The sequence below is a fragment of the Eptatretus burgeri genome, chromosome 14 (genome assembly GCF_056783735.1).
Source record: "Eptatretus burgeri isolate ZD-2024b chromosome 14, Ebu_testis_v1, whole genome shotgun sequence".
NCBI lineage: Eukaryota > Metazoa > Chordata > Myxini > Myxiniformes > Myxinidae > Eptatretus > Eptatretus burgeri.
The window spans coordinates 58,249,761-58,274,507 of NC_140974.1; the positions used below are offsets into that span (position 1 = coordinate 58,249,761).

A 24,747-nucleotide genomic window follows, 5' to 3' on the forward strand; every position below is an offset into this window, starting at 1 on the left:
TCCTCCATTTGTCCAGCATGGTTTGAATCTGAGCTTAGGTGGGGTTTTATACCTGAAAATCCGTTCATTCCAGCCGGTACGACCTCAGCAAATCCGCTCGCTGCATCCGAACCAGAAAGGTAGTTGGCAGTTGGTAGTTGGTAAAGTGGTCCGGTTCGGGCAAGGCGTACTGAGGGCGTGGTTCATTAGGTAAATTGGTTCTAGACAAAAAGACCCTGCTACGCAGTGGAGGTGTTGGCGTCCAGGGCCGGTAAAGCGACCAGCCACCTCACGGAATTATCCGATAGGGATGGCCTACAATTCCGGAGAGTCTGGTGGGAGATGACGTAACCTCCCCCACCTAGTGGTCCTTCTCATCACCGGACCTCCGGCCCACAAATATAATATATATATATATATATATATATATATATATATATATATATATATATATATATATATATATATATATATATATATATATATATATATATATTGTTGTGGTTGACGAAATTCACAAACCACCATTCAGGTCCCTTAGGTGAGATATCTCTGTAAGTATATGTGTAGTTAGGCCCAAACCCGTTGTTTCGAGGGAATAAATGTCATTCAGTCGGGCTGCGACTCTTCAGGATAGCCGTTTTTCTTTTACTATCTTTATTTTGGACCAGCCGCCATTACTACCGCCACCAACCACGTCTCAACAGCCATCACACAACAACCACCAACCACAACGCCGCTTCACAACAACAACCACCAACCACAACACCGCTTCACAACAACAGCCACGACCTTTACCGTCACAACTCGCCACCATCGCATCACCACTTGTGGGCACCGATACTGGACTTGTGCAGGGCGCGCACCGAGCAGCGCGTTCAGAAACATCACAGACTTTCCGAAGAAAAACGGATCAAAAACGACTCACGCCCACTTCTGTTCCGTCCTATCGGAGAGCGTGGGGCGATTTGGCCCCGCCTCCAGGGCGTTGGAGTGAGGTCGCTATATGCAAATTCATGGATCAAAAATCATTCACGCCCACTTTTCCTCGGTCCAATGGGGAGCCAGTTAGAGAGGTGAAGGGTTGGAGGCAAAGGGTCAAAGGTGAAGGAGCGAAGCCACGGGGCTTATATAAACAGCTGCGTTCGTCAGTAAAGAGAGTTGAGAGTTGAGAGTGGTGCGTTGGAACGAGTTGTCGGTGGAGCTGGGAAGAAGAGTCAGAGTTCGGAGGGGAGAAGTCAAGAGTGAAGAGTTGGGACGAGCCAAGAGAGGAGACGGAGAGGGCGATTAGACGGAGCTGTGGAGAGGTGGCGGCGGCGAAGGCGGACGAGGGGGTGCTCGCGTCGGTGCCGGGAGCTGCAGAGGGAGAGGCCAGCAACGCGACCGAGGTCGAGGAGGAGACGCTCGTCGCGGGACCCGAGACAGGGTGATATCCTCCTCCCCCCCGAGCATCAACAACCCCCTCCTGTTTCCCCCCCGCGCTGAGATAGTGCAACAAGGGGGCCCCTTTCCCACCCCCTACCAGACACTGTCCGCGAGGCCCGCGGAGTTGAGGCGCCACCGCCGCTCTGCGTCTCATCATCAGATAGGTAGGCCCGACACGGTCTCGGCCCCAGGCCCGCCTCATCCTTGAGGGTGGTTCTTTTCTTTTGCTTTGGGTATACGTGTTGTCGGCGCCGTCTGTGAAGTAAAATTGTATAAGTGTTGCCGTGTGCTCGGTAGTCGGATAGCTCTGCATTGTGTTTCTTCTTTTACATTTGCTTTTTGTGTAATATTGCATTGTCTTCTTCTTTTACATGTGCTTTTGGTGGAATTGTATATGTGTGCTTTCCGTTCATCGTGAAATAAATGCGAATTATGTTGAACTGTCTTCCCGCTTCGCTTCGTCTTTTCCTCTATTGAATCTCCATCTTGCTTCACGTAAAGGGTTGGTCGTGGGCTAAAACGCCCGATAATTAATCGAACCGTCGAGGCCGACGAATAACACCGCTCGGTTATCCCGATAGTACGGAACGGGTCGCTTAAAGTGGCCCGTGTCCGAAGTCGACCTGCGGCGAGGTGCGATCGCCCGGTCTACCCTCCGTGTGGGTACTTAGGTAGGTCGAATTTGGCGAGCAACCCTATCCCACGCGGGGGCCGATTGGCACGATCGTGGTGAGACCGAAAGGTCCACCCGTGACTAGTTCCCGGCGTTAGTCCGAGAGGGTCACGACTGGATTGTCCGTCCGGTGGGCGATGTGCCGCGATTCGAGTTACGTGGCCGTCCGCACGCCGGCGGGCGCGAATCCGCAACACTGGTGTCAGGTCGTGCGATATAAACTCATCGCCCTCCTCGCGGCACTGGTATCGCAGAACGGGAAAACGGGCTCTCGTGTCTCCAATTAAATTCACGGGAATCGGTCCAGGGGTGAGACGAGCGACCCCCGATTCCCTCCAAATTACGAGCGAGCTAAATTAACCCTTCACGAGAAACAAGATGGCGTCTCAAGGCGAGCGGGAGCCGGGGGTATTAGAAATGGATGTAGAATGTGTAGAATCCATGGCTCAGGATGAAATCCCGGTGCAGGAAATGTTGGTTGTACAGGAAAACGAACTCGCCCAAATGAACCCAGAGCCCGAAATGGGTGCGGCAGCGGCCGCGGTGTATGACACCTCCCCTCCCCCTCTCCACCAAAACCCGTCCCAAACCCCTGCCGAAACGGCTCACCCAAGCACACCCGACATGGCCCAGCTATTCACCATGCTGGCAAAAATGAATGCGGAAATGACAGCGAAGATAAATGCGAACATGAACGAAAAGATGGATACAAACACAAATGAAATTATAAACGAAATGAAAGGCATGAACAAAAAGATGGATACAAATACAAATGAAATGAAAAACGAAATGAAAGGAATGAACAAGCAAATGAAGGAAGAAACGAAAAAGCTGCGGGGTGAGACACAGAACATGGGCCGATGCCTGCAGGCGGGCATGAAGGCCGTGACCAGGGAGCTAAAAATGGCGACTCCACGTGTAGGAGCGAACGAGCTGGGAGGGGGTGCAACGGTGACCGAAAGGGAAAAATTAAATGGGGAGACCAAAACGTGCGAGACGAGACACGAGGTGACGACAAAGGAAATAAAAATAGTTGAGACAAGGGAGGTAAAGGGTAAAGAGGGGACTGAGTTGGCAGAGACACGGGAGATGGGAACGATAGAGGGAAGACTGCACGATGAAGACGGGGTAAGTGACGCACACACACACACACGGAGGTAGTGGAGGATAATGGGGGTGAGCTCGCGGACTGGGTGGAGACCCGGTGCGAGCAGTTGGATGGCCTCCTCCAGGAACGAGGGGAGGGAGTATGCCCCTTGAGGCGAGTCACGACCAGGTGAGTTCGGTCGTGCTTTGCGAGTTCGAGGGGAGGAGTGCTGCGAACGGGTGCACGGAGAGCTTGGGGGGTATAGAGGCCCCGGAGACCCTTGTGGGGACACGAATCCCCAGAGTGGTTGTCCCTGTGTGTGTGGTGCAAGGCGTGAGTGCGTCCCCGTGTGTGGAAGCGACCCCGTGTGTGAGTGGTGTGGTGGCGATGGTGCCAGAGTACGTGCTTCCTAGCACGCCATGTGTGGATGAGGCACCGTGTGTGGAAGAGGCCGTGTGTGTGGATGAAATGGCCAGTGTGGATGAGGAACCGCGGGTGAGTGCCCCCGCGTGTGTGAGTGGTGTGGTTTGTGTGAGGGAAATGGCACGTGTGAGTGGTATGGTTTATGCAAGGGAGACCGTGTGTGAGAGAGCGGTATGTAAGGGAGATGTCGGTCGGCATGTGTGAACATGCAGCCGCTTCTCCCGGGGTGAGTGCAATGGTGAGGTGTGTTAGCGTCGTAACACGCGGGAGCGCGTGTGTTGAATGGCGACGACGACGGCGACAGAGGAAAGAAAGCCGAGTAGCGGCTGCAGTTGTTTCGGGGACCGTGCCGGGTTCACCCAGCCGCGAGCACGAGGTCCGTGCTGTGCAACGCACGAGGCCCCCACGTGCTCGCTTGCGAGAGTGAAGTCCCGGTCCGGAAACGCACGCGGTGGATTTGCCGATCCCGCGGACGGACAAAGTTCAGGCAGGATTATGGATTTGGACCGGACAGGGTTCTCCACGCGATCGTGTGTGTTAAGCTCCAACGGGCAGAGCACATGTGTTCGCGTGGGGAACCCCTCGAGACGTGGGGCTTGCGTTTTTTTTTATGCGCACGGTGACGCCATGGCTGCACGTGGGGTTGGAATCCGGCAGGAGGGGGTATCCCTGCCGGATGGTACCGTCCAAGGAGGGATGAGGTACACGTGCAGCTGCATGACGCCACGGGCAGGTGCAAAGTGCGTGAGCTGTGAGTTGCCGCGCTGGCGCTGCGCATGTAAAGAAAAAAAAAAAAGCAAGCCTCACTTTCGGGTGCACAGGATTCCTGGGCAAGGGGTGGAAGACCCCCTTGGCCTGGGCACAGGATGGAAACTAGTTAGGGGGAAGGGTTAGCTTAGCTAGACCGGCTCCATGGGGCAGGGGTAAGTCCTCATGGGGCCGGTGGAATGGATTAGGTTGAGGGATTTAGTGAGCTTTCGGTTGGGAAATAAAATGATTTATTTGGAGACAGTGACAGACTTGTGAATGTGTAGTCGGGATGTAGTTTAGCGACGTAGTGTTAAAAGGAACGTGCTATAGTATAAGGGACGACATGGGAGCACGAGTTAGTTAGGGGCGGTAGTTAGAAGGATGGCAGAGTTCAGCGGTGTGTGTGTTGAAGAGTTGGTGAGTGAAGTGGAAGCATGTGCTTGGTGAGTGAGGCCAGCGGGTCTGTGTGTATGGAGCGAATAGGGACTGCATGGTGCGATGAGTGATTGGGGGGAGGAGTGACTCCCGCCCAAGGGACCCCGGGGTCAGTGTAGACTGAGTTAGGGGGTTAGTTAAATTGAAAAATGGAGGTCGTTTAGTTGTTGGTGTGAATGTAGGCTCGAAACCCATTTGGAGGGGTGCAGGAGCCCTGTTGACAGGCTGGGAGCGTGGTGGCGAAAGGTGAGTATCGCTGAGTGGGTACCCCGGGCACCGGGCTAGTCGGCCGTAGTAGGCCAAGGGCCCATGGGGGGCCGGGATAGCGTAGTGGGCACGGGTGCGCCTGCTTGGTGCGGGGGCCCGGGGCGCCATTAGCCGCGTGGGCAGTGTTGTGGGCACGGGTGACCCTCGGAAAGGGGCCCGGGAAGCCAGCCTGCCACGTGTGCGTTTCAGGGGAGGTGCCATGGGGGGCACTCCCCAGTGTTAGGGAGCTGGTAGGCTCGGAGGCAGTGTAGTGCCCGGGTGTGCCATAGCGGGAGATTCGGCAGAGGGTCGTGCCTGCCAAAGGGGGCCACGTGTCCCAGCCATGAGACCGTGTGAGGGCATGGAGAGAAAATCGGGGGGCGAGGCCCGAAATTGTGAGGACACCAACACAGGCGACGGGAATCTGGGTTGTTAGAACCAATAGTTTAAGCGTGAGGCGCTTGTTGAAAGCCCCGGGGTAGTTTAACGGTTAAATGGATAGGGTAGATTAGGAAGTGTACCCCTCCGCACCATCCATCCCCTCGCTCTCGTTGTGGGCCGCTGGACCCACTTTGGGTTAGATCGCTGAACTCTGGGGAGGCCATCCTGAGGCTTCGTTGGGCCTCGGCACAGGACGTTAGCTCTCCCTTGTTCCCCTCCGGGAAGGGAACGTAGGGGTTGGGAGTAGGCGAGGTGACAGGATAGGTTAGCCGAACAAAGACGATAAAGGTGGTTAGGGGACGATTTATAGTGGGGAAGTAAAAATAAAAAAATAAGTTGGGGCTAAATTGGGGTTTAACAAATTAAGGGAGTGGGTATAGACAGTGACAGGCAAAGGCGATAGGTTGGGAGGGAGACCGTAGGGTAGGTCCGAGCCCGCCTTCCGAGTGGCCAGCACTACCGCACTCCCTCCACCAACCTCCACCGAACGGCAAAGGCTGGCCAGCTTCATCTGCTGGCTGCGTTGCTGCAAGGCAAAGGCCGGCCCACCTCATCGGCAGCTGTTGTTTTGCTGTAAGGCCTGTGCCGGCTGGATCGTCTGCAGCTGCTGTGCTGCAAGGCCTGTGCCGGCCGGATCGTCTGCAGCTGTTTTCTTCAAGGCCTGTGCCGGCCAGTTCGTCTGCCGGCTGTGTTTGCCTGCAGCGGCCTTCTTCTGCGGGCTGTGTTTGCCTGCTGCCTTTGCCATGCCATGCCCACTGCCCAGGTTCACCAGCCCCGTTCAATTTTTGCTTTGCCCCCCCTGTTCATTGCCATGTGCACCAGGATCGTAAAAGCAACAGTTTGCAAGCTGCAAGAACTGCCCTGTTGGCAGCTACAACACGGGCCTGCAGTGGCTGCCCGTGCACCGTGTTTGTGTTCATCCATCCATTCGTTGTGTTCATTGCGTGTGCCACTTGAGCTGGCACGGAGACTGCATTTGTGCAGCCCATGCACCGTTGTGGTTCACGGCGTTCAGTTCAAACCATTCATCCATCCATTCGTTGTGTTCATTGCGTGTGCCACTTGAGCTGGCACGGAGACTGCATTTGTGCAGCCCATGCACCGTTGTAGTTCACGGCGTTCAGTTCAAACCATTCATCCATCCATTCGTTGTGTTCATTGCGTGTGCCACTTGAGCTGGCACGGAGACTGCGTTTGTGCAGCCCATGCACCGTTGTGGTTCACTGCGTTCAGTTCAAAAGGGAAGGCCTTGGACTGCATGTGAGCAGCCGGCCACGTTCCCTGTCACCTGCATTGTTTTGAGCCAGAGACTGCATGCGAGCAGCCTGGCTCCCTGCTAACTGCTTTCTTTTTGCAGAGTTCATTGATCCTGGGCCATGGTTTAGTGTAAAATTTGTAAGTTAAGGTTAAGATGTACTGTAAATATGAGTGCGCCCCCGGCATGTTTGTCCTAGCGCCGGCAATTTTATTTAAGTCGTCCGTGTGAGTGAGTTTGTTTAGGCAGTTACTCAGCCCTCAGGTTATTTATTTTGGGGACACGAATACCATGAATGTCGCACTCAGGGATCCGTAGGTAAAATGTACTTGGGGAAAACTACACATGATGGCACACGAAAATTTGACGACTCGGGACGAGTCTGTAAAAAGGGGAGGGGGTAGTGTTGTGGTTGACGAAATTCACAAACCACCATTCAGGTCCCTTAGGTGAGATATCTCTGTAAGTATATGTGTAGTTATGCCCAAACCCGTTGTTTCGAGGGAATAAATGTCATTCAGTCGGGCTGCGACTCTTCAGGATAGCCGTTTTTCTTTTACTATCGTTATTTTGGACCAGCCGCCATTACTACCGCCACCAACCACGTCTCAACAGCCATCAAACAACAACCACCAACCACAACGTCGCTTCACAACAACAACCACCAACCACAACGCCGCTTCACAACAACAGCCACGACCTTTACCGTCACAACTCGCCACCATCGCATCACCACCATTCTTGCGCCACTTGTGGGCACCGATACTGGACTCGTGCAGGGCGCGCACCGAGCAGCGCGTTCAGAAACATCACAGACTTTCCGAAGAAAAACGGATCAAAAACGACTCACGCCCACTTCTGTTCCGTCCTATCGGAGAGCGTGGGGCGATTTGGCCCCGCCTCCAGGGCGTTGGAGTGAGGTCGCTATATGCAAATTCATGGATCAAAAAGCATTCACGCCCACTTTTCCTCGGTCCAATGGGGAGCCAGTTAGAGAGGTGAAGGGTCGGAGGCAAAGGGTCAAAGGTGAAGGAGCGAAGCCACTGGGCTTATATAAACGGCTGCGTTCGTCAGTAAAGAGAGTTGAGAGTTGAGAGTGGTGCGTTGGAATGAGTTGTCGGTGGAGCTGGGAAGAAGAGTCAGAGTTCGGAGGGGAGAAGTCAAGAGTGAAGAGTTGGGACGAGCCAAGAGAGGAGACGGAGAGGGCGATTAGACGGAGCTGTGGAGAGGTGGCGGCGGCGAAGGCGGACGAGGGGGTGCTCGCGTCGGTGCCGGGAGCTGCAGAGGGAGAGGCCAGCAACGCGACCGAGGTCGAGGAGGAGACGCTCGTCGCGGACCCGAGACAGGGTGATATCCTCCTCCCCCCCGAGCATCAACAACCCCCTCCTGTTTCCCCCCCCGCGCTGAGATAGTGCGACAAGGGGACCCCTTTCCCACCCCCTACCAGACACTGTCCGCGAGGCCCGCGGAGTTGAGGCGCCACCGCCGCTCTGCGTCTCATCATCAGACGGGTAGGCCCGACACGGTCTCGGCCCCAGGCCCGCCTCATCCTTGAGGGTGGTTCTTTTCTTTTGCTTTGGGTATACGTGTTGTCGGCGCCGTCTGTGAAGTAAAATTGTATAAGTGTTGCCGTGTGCTCGGTAGTCGGATAGCTCTGCATTGTGTTTCTTCTTTTACATTTGCTTTTTGTGTAATATTGCATTGTCTTCTTCTTTTACATGTGCTTTTGGTGGAATTGTATATGTGTGCTTTCCGTTCATCGTGAAATAAATGCGAATTATGTTGAACTGTCTTCCCGCTTCGCTTCGTCTTTTCCTCTATTGAATCTCCATCTTGCTTCACGTAAAGGGTTGGTCGTGGGCTAAAACGCCCGATAATTAATCGAACCGTCGAGGCTGACGAATAACACCGCTCGGTTATCCCGATAGTACGGAACGGGTCCCTTAAAGTGGCCCGTGTCCGAAGTCGACCTGCGGCGAGGTGCGATCGCCCGGTCTACCCTCCGTGTGGGTACTTAGGTAGGTCGAATTTGGCGAGCAACCCTATCCCACGCGGGGGCCGATTGGCACGATCGTGGTGAGACCGAAAGGTCCACACGTGACTAGTTCCCGGCGTTAGTCCGAGAGGGTCACGACTGGATTGTCCGTCCGGTGGGCGACGTGCCGCGATTCGAGTTACGTGGCCGTCCGCACGCCGGCGGGCGCGAATCCGCAACAATATATATTTATTTATATATATATATATATATATATATATATATATATATATATATATATATATATATATATATATATATATATATATATATATATATATATATATATATATATATATATATATATATATATATATATACATATATATATATACATACATATATATATATATATATATATATATATATATATATATATATATATATATATATATATATATATATATATATATATATATATATATATATATATATATATATATATATATATATATATATATACATATATATATATATACATATATATATATATATATATATATATATATATATATATATATATATATATATATATATATATATATATATATATATATATATATATATATATATATATACATCCATATATATACATGTATATATATATATATATATATATATATATATATATATATATATATATATATATATTGTTGCGAATCTGGAAGCCATGAAAACTCAGCATACAGGTCCTATACAAGTTATATCGGTAAGTATGTATTGTCTAGTTAAGGTCCTCGTCCCTCATTTAATGGGTGAATAAATGTACATGCACTGTGAGTTACTTTGAAAGTGAGGGTTTTCTATTATTTTTAAATCCTCAAAACTACAACAACGCCAGCATCACCCTCACCTTCACCTCGCTTCCTCATGCCGATGCCATGGTAGGCGGAGTTCAAGGAGCCTCGCTGTGGCCCTCGACCAATCAGTGTGCTATGGGTGGGGTGACCGCCGCTCTGCCAATCAGACCCCACGACGGTGAGAAAGGCGGTCGGTGTGACGTCACCACGCCCCCAGGCCAATCGAAGGACTTGCCCCCACCCTCCCCCCCCCGAGACAGGGTGAATAAATTGGCGGCGCAATCGGACCAGGAGAGAGCTTGAGAGATCCTTCTCCACCAGAACTGCAGGGGTTGCGCGCCGTGTCTCTGTTGGTGAACCAGGAGGGAGGCACACGGACATGAGAGGAGATCGCGTTCGCCCGACACGAGTGGTTGGCGCGTTCGCCTCACACGCGAAAGGTCCGAGTCCCGCCACCTCGAAGACCACACGAGGTGGACAGGTCCGAGGCAGGCTCTGGTCTTCAGCTCGCCTTTCCCTCAGAGCTGGAGGCCTCAATAAAGGCTGTGGCCACCGGTTCTTGGGTGTACGTGTGTGTACGTTTGTGGCGCCAGTCTATTAAGTAAAACTGCATAAGTGCTTGTACATAAATTGCTATTCCTTCTGTATTCGGTTAACCCTGCCTTCTTGCGTGCCCCCCTGTCCAATTATAAATAAACACATTTGTTAAATGTATCAGTTAGTTGCTGCGTTTCCTCCATTGGCTTAGCGTGATGCGTGTTGGTGAATTATAAAGGCTGTTGCCGCAGTAAATGTACATTCGGACCGACGGAACTTCGGCAACCGTCCGCTCGGGTTGCACACGGGTTGGGCACGCCAACGGCTCGACTCGTACGAGGACCGTCGAGGGTGTGAACACTCGGTAACTCGCCACGTGGATTTCTAGGTATTTTGAAGATTGGCAAATAACCCTGTACCACGTGGTGTAATTATAGACGATTCACGGTCTGGTAAGGGACCCGTACTTGTCGGAGTTTTCCGAAAGTACGATCTAGATTCTGGGTGCTTGGTGGAGTCAACTCGGCAGCTCCATCTAGCGGTCGTGCTCGTCGCCGATACCCGGTCCGCAACAATTGGTGTCAGGAGTGTGATTCGGCCCCTCGGCCTCCGTAGAGAAATTCACGGATTCGGACAAGGGGTGTAGGAAGCAACCCCCCCCCCCGTGTCCCCCAAATTGCGAGCATTTCAAAACTTATTTCCCAACACGCGACATGGCAAGCCAAGACGAGCTGCAGCAAGTGGGTTTAGAGGTAGATGTAGTGGCAGACGAATGCATGGTCCAGGACACCACCCCCATGCAGGAACTTTCCCCGCAACCACCCTTAGCAAAACCACGACCGATCGTGGCAGATCGGCTTCGCAAGAGCCATCGGGCATCAAACAAATAATTCGGATGATGCAAGTGATGGGAAACGAAATGAAAGAGATGAGGGGTGATATGCAAAAGATGGACGCAAATGCGCAATGGTTGGAGCGCAAAATGGATGCAAACACGCAGGATCTGCGAAGCAAAATGGACGCGAACACGCAGGCACTGAGGGGCGATATGGATGCGAATATGCAGGCACTGAGGGGCGATATGCAAACGCAGTGGGGTGAAATGCAGAGCATGGGGTTGAATCTCCAGTTGGGGCAAGAGGCAATGAAGGCAGAACTGGAGGAGGTGAAAGTCAAAATGGCGGAGGAGATCGGCACTGTACGCGGGGAGATGACCGAGTTATGGGGGAGTGTAAAAGGTGTGGGGTCCGCGATGGAGGTGGGTAAGGACGACGTAACAGAGAAAATAATGACGGTTGGACGGGAGGTGGACAAACTAGGACAAGGGATGAAGGAGGTAAAAAAAAAAAAAGGACAAGGGCAACTAAAGAGGGAAATGGAAAAAAACACGACGGCGAGAGAAAACTTAAAAGATGGCCAGCAGGAAACAAGGGGGGAGTTGGAGGCCGTAAAAGAGGAATGCAAATTGAGACATGAGGAAATGACGGAAATAGTTAGAGACATGGGACGGAAGGTAGAAACAGACGCACGAAATGGGAGAACGATGGGACAAACACGAGGACGAGACGAAGGAGGGATTTAGAATGATGAAGGAAGAATTGTCAGACGCGAGGGGAGATAGAGCAGATGAAGGACGAATTAAATAAAGTTTAGGACGAGCAAGCGCAAATGGAGGCGAAGGTAAAGGATATAAAAACGGAACTGGTGGAATGTATTGAGACCAGATGCAAGAGGCAGGATGGCTTCCTTAAGGAACAGAGGAAGAAAATACGCTCCCTTGAAGCGGATCGCAACCAGGTGAGTCCGGTGTCACCGAACGAGTTTGGACGGTTGCATGACGCGAGGACGTGCATGCCCAGTTTGGGGGGGGGCAGAGATTTTGGGGTCTCTTGGCCTAATACAGGCCCCCAGTATGATTGTTCCCATGTGTATGCGGAATGCGAGCGGCATGGGAGAGTACGCAGGATGGTGCGGGGCGTGCACCAACCCAGACGGGGGTGACAAATTGTCCGGGTGAATGGCTCGGGCTCCGCAGTGGTGGGGCACCGCTGGAATCTGGGGGGGGGGGTCCGTCCCTCCATTTGTCTCTGAGGGACTGGTGAGTGGGGTTCGGAACCTGGGAGGCCGGACGGTGCCGCTGGTTCCGTACGACGGGAAGACGGACCCGAGGGCATATATGGCCCAATTTGACCATGTGGCCAGGGGTAATGGCTGGAGCGTGAACGAGAGTGGGATCCACCTTGTGGAAGCGCTGCGCGGCGCGGCGGCCGAGGTCCTGACCATGATGCCCCCGGGAGGGATAACGTTGGCAGGGATCCGTTCGGCTCTAAATAACCGGTTTGGAGTAGAGCAGCAGAGCGAGCTTGTTAAAGCTTAGCTCGGTGGGTGTAAACGACAGCCCCATGAAAAGATGGGGGATTTGGCATACGATATTCGCCACGCGGTGGGGATCGCACATGCAAGCATGGCGCCACTCTACCAGGAAGACCTTGCCCTGGACTATTTAATCCAGGCTCTTGCGGGCACCGACACCGGGGCCCTGCTGACCACATTTCGCCCGGAGAACCTCCAGAAGGCGGCCTACGCTGCCGCCCGATGGGAGGCAGCAAAGCCGCCGGCTCGAGGAGCCGAGCGACATGCATTGGCTGTCCGGCAGGTGGGCCCCATGGACAACCGTGCACCGGGGTTGGTCTTGGCTCCCGAATGGAGCTGGAGGGAATGGTCCGGGACATGGTCGACCACTGGTTAGTGGGGATCTGGGCCATGGCAGGCGGGTCATGGGCGGACACGTGATGGGCCATCGGCGGATACCCCAATTCGGAGTGAGGGGGGGTATAATTTGGATTACCGGAGGCATGCACCTCACCCGGTGAGGAATTTTAACTGTGGCCAGGTGGGCCACCTGCAGCGGCGGTGTAGGGCCCCGCGCAGGGTAAGGCTCCGGCCCCCCGGACCACCAACTCTGCCCAGTGCAGACCGGAATAGCCGGACCCCAACACCATCCCCCCGCCAGTCCCAGGGAAACTAAGGAGTGCCGAACATATAGGGCCGTGTTTAGCAGACCCAGATGGGGAAGAGCCCTCAGAGCTGCGACAGGTCATTTATTGTGGCCAAATTGGCACTGGTAGTTTGACAATTTGGTGCAAAATTGCCGGCGTAGGGGTAGACGCCGTTGTGGACACAGGAGCGAGCAACACGATCATCAGCCTTGTGGTCCTCAATTCGAGTGGACGGGTGGGATGAGATCCACAGTCTGCAGCTAGCTACCGGGGCAATGGCCCCCATCATAAGGCGTGGTTTCGTGACCCTTAAATTGGGCACGGTTAAAAGGAAAATAGAGGTTTGGGTGGTGGAAGTGTGCGACCCATGTCTAATAGGGTTGGATGTGCTGACCGCCGGTGGTTGCAAGATCGACTTAGGCTGAGGAGTCATGCAGTTGGGTGGTGAGGAGTTGCCGTTGGGGGGCATGAGCACGGATGAGAGGGTAGAGCTGGAGACCCCCCCAACTCCGTGGTCATTCCCCCGGGTGCCGAGGCAGTAATCCCGGCCCGGTGGCAGGCACACCCAACCTGACAGGGCTCCTGCGGCCTAGCCGAACTACTGGCGGGGCAATCGACCCCGGGTTTAGTCATGGGCCGCACCTGGTAAATACCGACGGGCCTATCGTACCCGTGAGGGTAATAAATATTAGCATGGAACCACGCACTATTGGACGGGGCATGAAGGTCGCAGATTGTACCCCAGTGGTACAAGTCGCAGAGCTGAGGGACGATAACATCGAGTTGGAACCACGCACTATTGGACGGGGCACGAAGATGGCAGATTGCACCCGAGTGGTACAAGTCGCAGAGCTGAGGGACGATAACATCGAGTTGGACCGACCCCAGAGGAGGTCTCCAGAGCCTGTTAGGAATTGGCCCGATCCCATTTGCGAGAAGGTAGTGTAGATTTAGAGGACACCCAGTGGGAGGCCTTACACAAGCTGGTCGACCGACACATAGAAATCTTCTCCTTGTCACCCGAGGATATTGGACGTACGGGCCTGGTGAAACATCAGATCCGCAACGATGGGGCCCGGCCTGCCCGTCAGCCCGCTCGACGGCTCCCTTGGAGCAAGAGAGAGGAAGCTGATGAACAGGTAGAAAAAATGCTCAATGCAGGTGTCATTGAGCCCTCGGGAAGTCCTTGGATGTCACCGGTTGTGTTGGTAAAAAAGAAGGATGGGACCACGCGTTTCTGCATGGACTATCGCCAACTTAACAACATGACACAAAAGACTCCTATCCCCTGCCTAGAATTGACGATACCCTCGACGCCGTTTCAGGCTCCAAATGGTTCTCAACTTTGAACCTCAAGAGTGGGTATTGGCAGGTGGAGATGGACAAGACTGGGCAGGAGAAAATGGCATTTTCTACAGGGAAGGGAATGTATCAGTTCACTGTGATGCCATTCGGTTTGTGCAACGCCCCCGCCATCTTTGAGAGATTGATGGAGCGTGTGCTGGGCGGAATGCCATGGCAATCATGCCTGGTGTACCTGGATGACGTCCTGGTGCATGCTAAAACATTTTCCCAGGCAACAGCTAATTTGGACCACGTGTTTGGGCGCCTCAGGCAGGCAGGGTTGAAGTTGAGCCTGGGGAAATGTACTTTGTTCGCAAAGGTTGTGGCCTATCTTGGACACGTGATAGGCCACGATGGGGTGAAAACCGACGCAGGTAAAATTACGGCAGTGGAGGAGTGGCCCGTACCCCATAACGTCAAACAGGTATGGGGTTCTTGGGTCTCTGCTCCTACTACCGACGCTTTGTGGCAAAATTTGCGGACATAGCTCTACCCCTTCACCGGCTTACAGAGATGGGGTTGAGATTTAATTGGACGGGGGAATGCCATCAGGCCTTCCTCAAATTAAAGGGGTTTGACATCCGCACCCGTTTTAGCATACCCCACTGATGACGGGATGTATACCCTGGACACGGATGCAAGCCAGGAAGGATTGGGTGCAGTTTTGTCTCAGACACAGGGGAGCATGGAAAGAGTGATCACATATTACAGTCGGGCCACGAGTCGGCCCGAACGCAATTATCACGTTACTCGCAAGGAACTATTGGCTATGCTGTCTGCAGTGAGCTATTTCCACCCGTACTTATACGGGAGGAAATTTTTGGTTCGAACTGACCATTCCTCCTTGCAATGGCTCTTACTGTTCAAGGAACCGGAGGGCCAGATTGCAAGGTGGTTGGAAAAGTTGCAGCAGTACCATTTCAACGTGGCCCATTGAGCCGGTAAGGCTAATGGGAATGCCGATGCGCTCTCTCGACGCCCCTGTCTGGGAGAAAACTGTAAGTAATGCACGAGGCATGAGGAGAGGGACCAATTGGCGGACACCTCCCAGAAGCTCCCAGCCCGTGCGGCCTGGGTGGTAGGCCCAATTTTTCCACTGACCACAGGTGAGGAATTTGGCGATTTGGCGTGGAGCACGGCCCAGCAGGAAGACTCCGTGATAGGGCCCGTGTACAAGTGGGTCCGAATCAACAAGAGACCCAGTGGGGAGGAGGTCACCCCATTCGGAGCACGAACAAAGGCATACTGGGCTCAGCGGAAAACCCAAGACATGAGGGACAACATCCTTGTATCGCAAGTGGGTGGCGATTCCCTCAGAAAGAACTTCTTGGCTAGTAGTAGTCCCAGACCAATTTAAGACCGAAATTTGGGAACAGGTGCATGGTACTCGCCCCGGCGGCCATTTGGGCAGAACCAAAACAACATATCGGGTCCGCCGGCGGTTTTATTCGGTCAACATGGGGCGCGATGTACAGGACTGGTGTTGATCATGCGACGCCTGTACTGCCAAAAAGGGACAGACCGGCACGGAGGATGAGGGGCCCGCTTCAACTACATCAGGTTGGGGCCCACATTGAGCGAGTGGCCATGGACATTTTGGGACCACTGCCCCCCACTCACCAAGGTAATCGATACATCCTCATGATTATGGACTACTTCACTAAATGGCCGGAGGCCTATACCCTTCCCAACCAAGAAGCCAGGGTTGTGGCACAGGCCTTCGTCAAAGGATTTTTATGTCGACACGGGATTCCAGAGGAGCTGCACACCGACCAGGGAGGAGATTTTGAAAGTGAATTACCAAAAGAAGTGTGCAGTCATCCTCTCAATTAGAAAAACCCGAACAACACCCCTAAAGCCACAATCTGACGGCATGGTGGAGAGGTTCAATAGAACCACTATCCAACAATTGGCCCTCTTCACTGCCGATTGTCAGGATGAATGGGAGGAACATCTCCCGTATCTGTTGATGGCCCACCGAATGAGTCAGCACGGAGCCACCGCCTGTAGCCCGGCGCTGCTCATGTACGGACTGGAGCTGTGAGCCCCCGTCGATTTGCTGTGCGGCCCGACGCCTGAGCGTCCCGACGGACCCCCAGGGAAGGGCTACGCACGTCAGTTGGAGGAAGGCATGGAAAAAGTCCATGCCTTCGCTTGCCGCCAACTCCAACAGGCGGGTGTGAAAATGAAGCGCAGGTACGACCACCAGAGCCAGGCGAGTGAGTGTCCCCATGTGATGAAGATTTGGTTCTTCAATCCCCGGAGGAGGAAGGGCAGATGCCCGAAACTCACCTCGCCCTGGCAGGGCCTGGGGGTTGTCCTGGCACAAATTAGTGACATGGTCATTAAGATCAAGATGGGACCACAGGCCCTTCCCCGTATCGTCCATGTGGGCCGCCTGATGTCTCACCTCTAATGATCAATTTAATCATAGATGTTTCACCTCTAATGAGCAATTTTTTGAGGTGTGTATTATTGGTAGAAATAATAATTCAGTGTAAAAATTCAGTGAGGATATGTCACAGTGGGAGCTGGTAACCTTGGCAACCGTTAATTTTTTTTGATTTTCAAATGGTTTATGATCACTATCACAGAAATATTCAATCATAGGTAAGATATGTTTCATTTCTTACAATATAATCGATATCTCCAACCTCTTAATGATGTCTTATGTAAGGGAACATTTAAAAATCACGGACCTAACATGTGGGGGATGGGGTGGGTGTTTGTCCAAAGGTGATGAAGTTTTCCAGTGGGTTGGGGTGTTTCCAGAGCAGTTACATGGCGACCTTTTTCATTACATATTAAAACGAGCACTTTAAGGACGTTTCTCGGTGCGTTTTCCCATAACCTTGAATGAAGTTTTGATCGAGCTTTACTCTATTAGCAATGGCTTTGCCAAGAGATCTCACTCTCAGCTGGTCGATGGAAGAAAATGTGACACCACCTCCTTGAGAAGAGGAAGAAGATGAATAAGAGGGAAGATGAATAAGAGGGAAGATGAATTAGAGGGAGGAAGAAGAGGCTGTAGCAGGAAAATTGGTTGTCTATCTCTATATCTAAAAATGAAATGTTTCTTTGTTTTGAGCTTTGAGCTCCCAAAGTTAATTTACGATCAAAAACTTTCTACGATCATATTTTTAACCACGATGTTTTAAACAGTCATAAGGAGGTCATTTGGCCCATTATTGCTGTGTTGCACCCCAGAGTTAATTTCTTTACGACAGCAGACAACTTCACTTCTTTACACCCTGAATGGCCTGCAGACCACATTAGACTATTTACACCCTCAAAACCCTTTAATACCCATTTAGACACTATTAAGACCTTTTTGACTCATTCACACCCATTTGAGATGTATAGACCTTCTTCAACTGTTTCGACACTTTCAGATATATTGACCTTTGGACAATTTGATCATTTGGACACTTCAGACCCCTTTTTCTCTTTCGCCGTGAGACTCCGTTAGACATTTCAACCCCATGGACCCTTTAAACACTTTAGACCCTTTTATGACCCTTAAAACACGTTAGACCCCTTTTTGACCTTTTAAGACCCTTAAGCTACTCTCGACCCCTGAGAAAATCTAAAAAAATTCCCTCAAAAATCGTTTTTGATGTTGCAATGACAAATCGAACCTGATATCCCAAAGTGAGACTGATGTTAAAAAGTGAAACTGAAACCACTGATCTATGGAATGAAACCAGAATGAAATTCTGTGAGAAATACTGAATATAAATTTCCGAAAGCAAAGCTATGGGGAGCATAGAGAAAGAGGGCAGGTTGGGGACTCAAGAAGCGATGTGGAGGGGGATACGTGCCTACAGGTGGTCGGTTGGCATGGAAAGAACTTTGGTGATCTTCTCTCAGGTGGTAGGTCCAAAATATGCCTAAATTTGTTTCCCAGCTGAGATTTCAGTATTTAGTGGCAGCAATCGAGATCAGGAATTTTTTCATTTTTTTGTTTGTTTGTTTTTTGTATAACTTGTCGAGGCTCGTGTGAGAGCTAACACACAACACACAGCAAGGGGGACATGAGACAAGAGGCGAGGGAGTGGGAAGGACAAAACAGTGGGGAACAGAGATATTAGTAGATCTGTGGAAGGGAGAGGGATGGGGTGGGGAACATGGGGAATAGAAGATGGACATTACAGGGACTTTCAGGAAGGAAAGCAGGTAATTTGGGCTTGGGTGGATTATCGGGGGTAGAAAAGATCGAGGATTTGGATGGGGGATGATAAGAGGTGGTGGTGAACAGCTGTTTTGAAGGCCTGGAGGGAAGAATGGGAATGAATCGAGTGAGGGAGTTTATTCCAAAGGCAGGGGAAAAGCGGAATGAAAGAGTGAAGGTGAGCAGTGATTCGTGATTTTGGTAGTTTTACCAGAAGGGGGTTGTTGGCGGACGTTGAGCGCCCTGCGGAAATGTGGTGGGGACAAATCGCAGAGAGAGCAGGGGGGTGAGGCTGGAGAGGAGACGGTAGAAGACAGAAAGACCACCGACCAACATGTGGTGATTGAGTGAGAGGCCCAAAGACTCAGCCTCAATGCGGGAGATGCCAATGATCCGAAATGCCTTGGTTTCTACAGTGTGAAACCGAGAAAGGTGGGAGGCAGGAGCACCAGCCCAGAGGGGAGAGCAGTACTCCATCAGGCTGCGAACAAAAGCTTAGAAAGTGGTCAGGAGCTCAGGTGGGCCGAGGAAGGACTTTGCACGACAGAGGATTCCCAGTCGGCGACTGGCTTTGGAGGCGAGGTTTGAAATGTGGCTTTCCCAGGAAAGGTCATGGCAGATAATGAGACCCAGAATCTTGAAAGAAAGGACTTCTTCCAGAGGATTGTTGAGAAAGTCGATGGGGGGGGGGGATTCTAAACGGCCCTTTCGAAGAGACATAGTGAGAGTGTGAGATTTGTCAGGATTGAAAGACATGTTCCACGTGTTGGACCAGTTTGTGATTTTATCCAGATGTGCAGTGAGCGAAGAAGCTGCTGCTTGCCGGTCTGAGGGATGACCGATGGTACGGCAGAGGGTGGAGTCATCAGCAAAGAGATATAGATGATTTTCCAGAGAGTCGGAGAGATCATTGATGAAAACCAGAAAAAGAACAGGGCCCAGAACACCACCTTGACGAACTCCAGCCTGGACAGGAAGAGGGGATGAAAGAACTCCATTTCGGGCCACACGTTGACTGCGACAGGAGAGGAAGTCTGTGAGCCATGAGTGGAGATGGCCTTGGATACCATAGGAAGAGAGTTTGGTGAGCAGGGGAGGGTGCCAGACCATGTCAAAAGCACGTGATATGTCCAGGGATACGGCTCGGATTTCCTGTCTGGCATTGAGGACCTCCATCCATTGTTGGGAGAGCAGAAGCAGAATATCCAGGGTAGAGTGACCTGGTCTGAAACCAAATTGATGATCGGAAATCAGGCCATTGGAGAAGAGGAAGGATTTAATGTCTGAAGCGATTATGGATTCCATAACCTTGCTGATGATTGGGAGAAGGCCGATTGCTCTGTAGTTGCAGGGATCTGTTTTTGCACCTTTTTTTATGCAGAGCAGTGATGTTTGCTGATTTCCAAACAGATAGCAGATGACCTTGAGCAAATGAGAGGGTGAATAGAACAGAGAGAGGGTGAGCAAGAGCAGAAGAGCAGGTTTTGAGGACACGTGGGCTGATGCTGTCAAACCTCGACTCAGATTCTGCAACCGGTCCAGACAGCAAGCTCTCCACCTTGTCAGGAGAAAAGAACATGGAGTCCAGGGACAGTTGGGTGCGACTGGGTAAGGTGGGTAGAGAAAGTGATTGGGTTTTGGACACAATATTTAGCTGCAAACACCGAGTTTAGGCGTTCAGCTTTTTCACGTGCGGTATCAGCAGTGCGGCCATTTGACGTAAGGGAGGGATGGAGGGGGAACATACACCAGAAACAGATTTGATTAGACGCCACCAGGATTTTGAGGAGTGAGAGAGGTTTGAGAGTTCAGACTTGACATTAGAAAGATGTTGTTTTCTGGCTCTCCTGAGGGTAGATACACACTTGTTCCAAGCTTTATGGAACGAACCGAGATTGCCCTCAGTTGGATTTGCTTTCCATGAGGCAAAGGCAAGTTGTTTCAGGACAACTGCCCCACCACACGCTTCAGAGAACCAAGGGCGGGAGGAAGGGTCGGACAACTGAAGACGAGAGGGGATAAATCTGTGCATGAGGGAGAGCAAGTTTCTTTGAAAGAATTCCCAGGATGAGTTGATGTTGGAGAAAGTAGCAATAGGAGACCAGTCTATAAGTTTTATGACTGCTTGGAGACCCTGCCAGTCGGCTTGAGTGAAATGCCAGACTCGACGGCGGTGAGGTGGTTCTCTGATAATAGCCAGAGAGATGTCCACTTTGACAAGGACGTGGTCAGAAGAACCGATTGGAGCGGAGAAAGAGCAGCAGATATTGTCAGGGAAATTTGTCAAAATCAGATCCAGAAGAGATGGAGTACCATTGGTTGAGATCCGGGTCGCGAAGTTGACCGATTGAGTCAGTCCCAATGAGTCGCAGAAAGCTTTTGCTGAGGTGCCATGACAGGTGAGAGAGGTACCCACACCGAGCCAACTGGCATGATGACAATTGAAGTCACCACATATGAGGAAGAGAGAGTTTGGATGAGAAGATAGAAGTTGGTCCATGTTTTCGGATAGTGAGGTGTAGATGGAGTCATCACTATTTGGTGGACGGTGCAGTACACATCTAAAGATGAGGTGGGAGTGGAGGGGAAGCCATAGCCAGAGGTATTCCTGGGTGTATGGGGGAGTGAGGGCAGTGCATGGAGAGTGAGGAATAGAGTCTTTGATGAAGAGAGCAACTCCTCCACCAGGAAGAGGCTCAGGTCTGTCATACCGGAGGAGGGAGTAACCGGGGAGAGATACTTGGGAGTCAGACACGTCTTGGGGGAGGAAAGTTTCTGTTAGGCAGATTATGTCTTTTTTTTCAGTGGCAACCTGTATGGAAAGATCTGAAAGGTTTGAGCGAAGGCCCCAGAAATTTGAGGTCCACAATTTTTAATGGAGGGACGGGAGGAGTCTTTGGGTGCAGGGGTGGGGGGAGGGGGAGGGTATGACAAGGGACGAAGGGGGAGGTAAGGAGGGTTGTTGAAAGAGTGTGGGGGACTGCAGAATAGCTAGGGAGGGGGCCGGATGAGGAGGAAAAAAGGCTCTGTGGTGCTGGGGGAGAGGGGGGATAAGAGAGGGGGAAGAAGGCAGTTGAGGATTTGAGGAGGTGGAATGAAGAGATGGAGGTAAGAGGGCAGTGGAAGGCGGTAGCTTTGTGGATGGGAGGGGGGGGCAACTTTGAGAAGGATGAGTGAGGGGGATGAATGGTGGGAGAAAGGTGAGGGAGGAGTTTTTGAGAGAGGTGAGAGGGAGGCTTGGAGGGAGAAGAGTGGGAGGTTGCTTTGAGAGTGAGGGGTGAGAGGGGTGAGTTGGCACTGAAGTTTTAAAAAAAGAATGGTTGATGGAAAGCGAACATTCATAGCAAACTGGGTTTTTTTTTTAAAGTTTTAGGTCAGAGATGCGATTAAGCACATTTCTTGATGGATGCAATAAAGACGAATTCAGAGAATGGAGCGAAGAAACGCTGTAACAGTTGGATTTTTTTGGCAAGGTATGAAGGAAAGGTCGAATTGAGAGCAGTCTGTTTAAATAATAGCAGAGTGGTGCATTATGGTACAGAAAAGAGTACCACATGTGTGAAAGAGGAAGATGAAGCATTTTACGATTGTTTTTGTTATTATTATAAATGTTTGAGAGTTTAACAGATTCGGTCATGGAAGTGTTGTCCAAAAAAAAAAAAAAAAAAAAAATCGAGGAAGCGAAGAAGAGGTGATGAAGAAGAAGAAGAAGAAGAAGAATCAGAGAAAAAAAATTAAGATAAGAAATAGAGTCATTAGTTGGGATGGATGGGGGACGTCAGGAAAGTGGGGAAGATAGAAATTGAAGGCAATGGGGAGGAAAAAACGAATAAACACGATCGTACACCGAGGGAACCAGTAGGCCTCAAGCCTCAAGGATAGGCCTCAAGCACCCGGTAAGACAAGTTCGACGAAATCTCACAAAATAGCACGATTTTTGAAACAAAACCAAACTAGGAACACACAATAAGATGCAGGTGAGAAAATAAACAGCTAAAACGGGACAGATAACGACCGGAAACTTAACTTTGAGATCGTCAGCAGAGAGCCCCGAAAGAGACATGTCGACGCTCCAAACCCAGAACCGGAAGTCGAAGCATGGAACAACCAGGCAAAGGAGAGCGATTTTAGGCAACCTGTATGGAAAGATCTAAAAGGTTTGAGTGAAGGCCCTGGATATTTGAGGTCCACACTTTTAATGAAGAGGGAGGGGAGGATTCACAGCAAAGCTCGTCCCAAGCAGTTGCGATTGACGTGAGTGGAGCATTGGCTGTGCTGACGTTAAAGGTAAAGACAGTATCCCTTGCGCATCCAATTAGTGGGGTTTTTTTCTATGTTTCATAATTATGTAGTGGGGATTAAATATGTGGAGAATCACTCACAAAAGGTTGTATTTTTTACCAATGCAAGTGCACTTTTTCCATTGATTTTTTTCCATTTTTCCATTCCATTGATAACAAGTTTATTTTTGAAATGGAATTTATTTTGGAAACGGAAAATCACTGGGTCCAACGACACTGATCAAATTTGGAAACTTTACACTCGAAGATAAAACATGAGGCTTAAAATCGCTCTCCTTTCCCTGGTTGTTCCATGTTTTTCTGTTGTGTGTTGTTCATGTGTGTGTGTGTTTCAGCTGAAATATTTAAAAAGGCTTTGTTGAAACACCTTGTTCAAATACAATTGCCTAAAGCCTCACAATATCTCAAAATGTTATGGATGGATTCAGACAAAATTTGTGGGTAGGTTGAGTTTGTGACAAGGATGAATTGATTCGAATTTGATGAAGATTTAGATCTGGATCTGGGAATTTTAAAAGTGATTCTTCACTGTCGAGTGAGAGGGCAAAAAACGATATTTAGCATGATATTTTAAAAACTTGATGGACAAGTAGGTGAGTGACAATAACAAGCCAATTCAACTCTGGTTCAGGTCCGGATACAGGCCTGGTGTTGGCTTAGTGGTTAGGGTGGCGGCTTGGGATCCTCTGGTCCTGAGTTCAAGCCCCTTTGGCCGCTGAATCAATACACCAGGGGGTTGACTCAGCCAGTCATCCTTCTGAGGTTGGTGAAATGAGTACCAGTGTGTACTGGTAGAGGGGCACTGCAATAGCGATACAGTCGCGCTTCCAAGAAATGACAGCAACCCCGGCAGCTAAGCTGCTATACGCAAGAAGAACAAGAAGGTCTGGATACAGATCTAGCCTATCAGTGTGATACAAAACCTAAACTGTTCTGCCTGGCGGAGGTATGCGCTCAACCACATGCCATTCTAGTTGTTCCTGTAAATGGTGAATTTAAATGATGTTTTTATTTTGAGCTTCTCATTTGCAGAACATGTTCTTCTTGTGGTTCCTTATCTGTTTAATTTTTGCACTAAATTTTGTTTAGTGGATCACCTCCTCAGGATAAGACAGTTGGCTACATGCCATGTAATTACAATGAAATTTGTTGCAGTTATTCTTGCAACAGTTACAGAGGACGTGTTCCTGAGAATGTAAACTTTAAGATTGATCATTGTTTCACTTCATATCAAAATTTCAAACTTTACCCTCTCCCCTTTCTATATATTTTTTTTCCTCTTGGGCTCTTCCTTTTTTGGACTAAAGATATTTACTCTACCAGATACAAGGTAGACAGCAAAGTCCTAATTTCAACCATATGCGGTACAAGGTGTGCACAAGGCACAACTTACTGTAACGATTGCTACGAAGAAAGAAAGAGGCCTCAAAGTGAAATTTTTAACCAGACAATGGCCTTGACAGAAATTAAATAACAGGAAGCATGAGCTGATGGCCAAACCCTCATTTTACATACAGTTATGATACCTGGTACTTTTGCATGTGAATCCACAGTTATTGCACAGCTGAGAATAATGCTCGATTTTTGTAATCTATCAGTTTATTGAGAGCAGCTCCTGGGGCTTCCAATATCTCGGGTAATGACTTCAAAGAATATCAATACTGGAAAGTGTGCACACCTTAAAAGAGGAGATAACGTAATTGCAGATTTAGCAAATGAAAATCCCATACCAGCAACACGTTCTAGAAAAACTGAAAACTTTTTAGTGAGTCAAACAAATCTGCAACAAGCTGAGAACCACCGATTGAGAAAAGTTATATCTTGACTCCTTCCTTACACTTTTGTG

General features: G+C 50.4%; 1 protein-coding gene across 1 annotated transcript in view; it reads left to right on the forward strand.

Moving 5' to 3' along the window:
* The first annotated feature begins 16,560 nt into the window (after positions 1-16,560).
* Positions 16,561-24,747, forward strand: part of LOC147013322 (uncharacterized) — a 68,887-nt gene continuing 60,700 nt past the window's right edge. The window contains exon 1 of the mRNA XM_085853477.1: positions 16,561-16,644. Within this exon, the coding sequence (XP_085709603.1) occupies positions 16,561-16,644 (84 nt within the window). The remainder of the gene's footprint in view (positions 16,645-24,747) is intronic.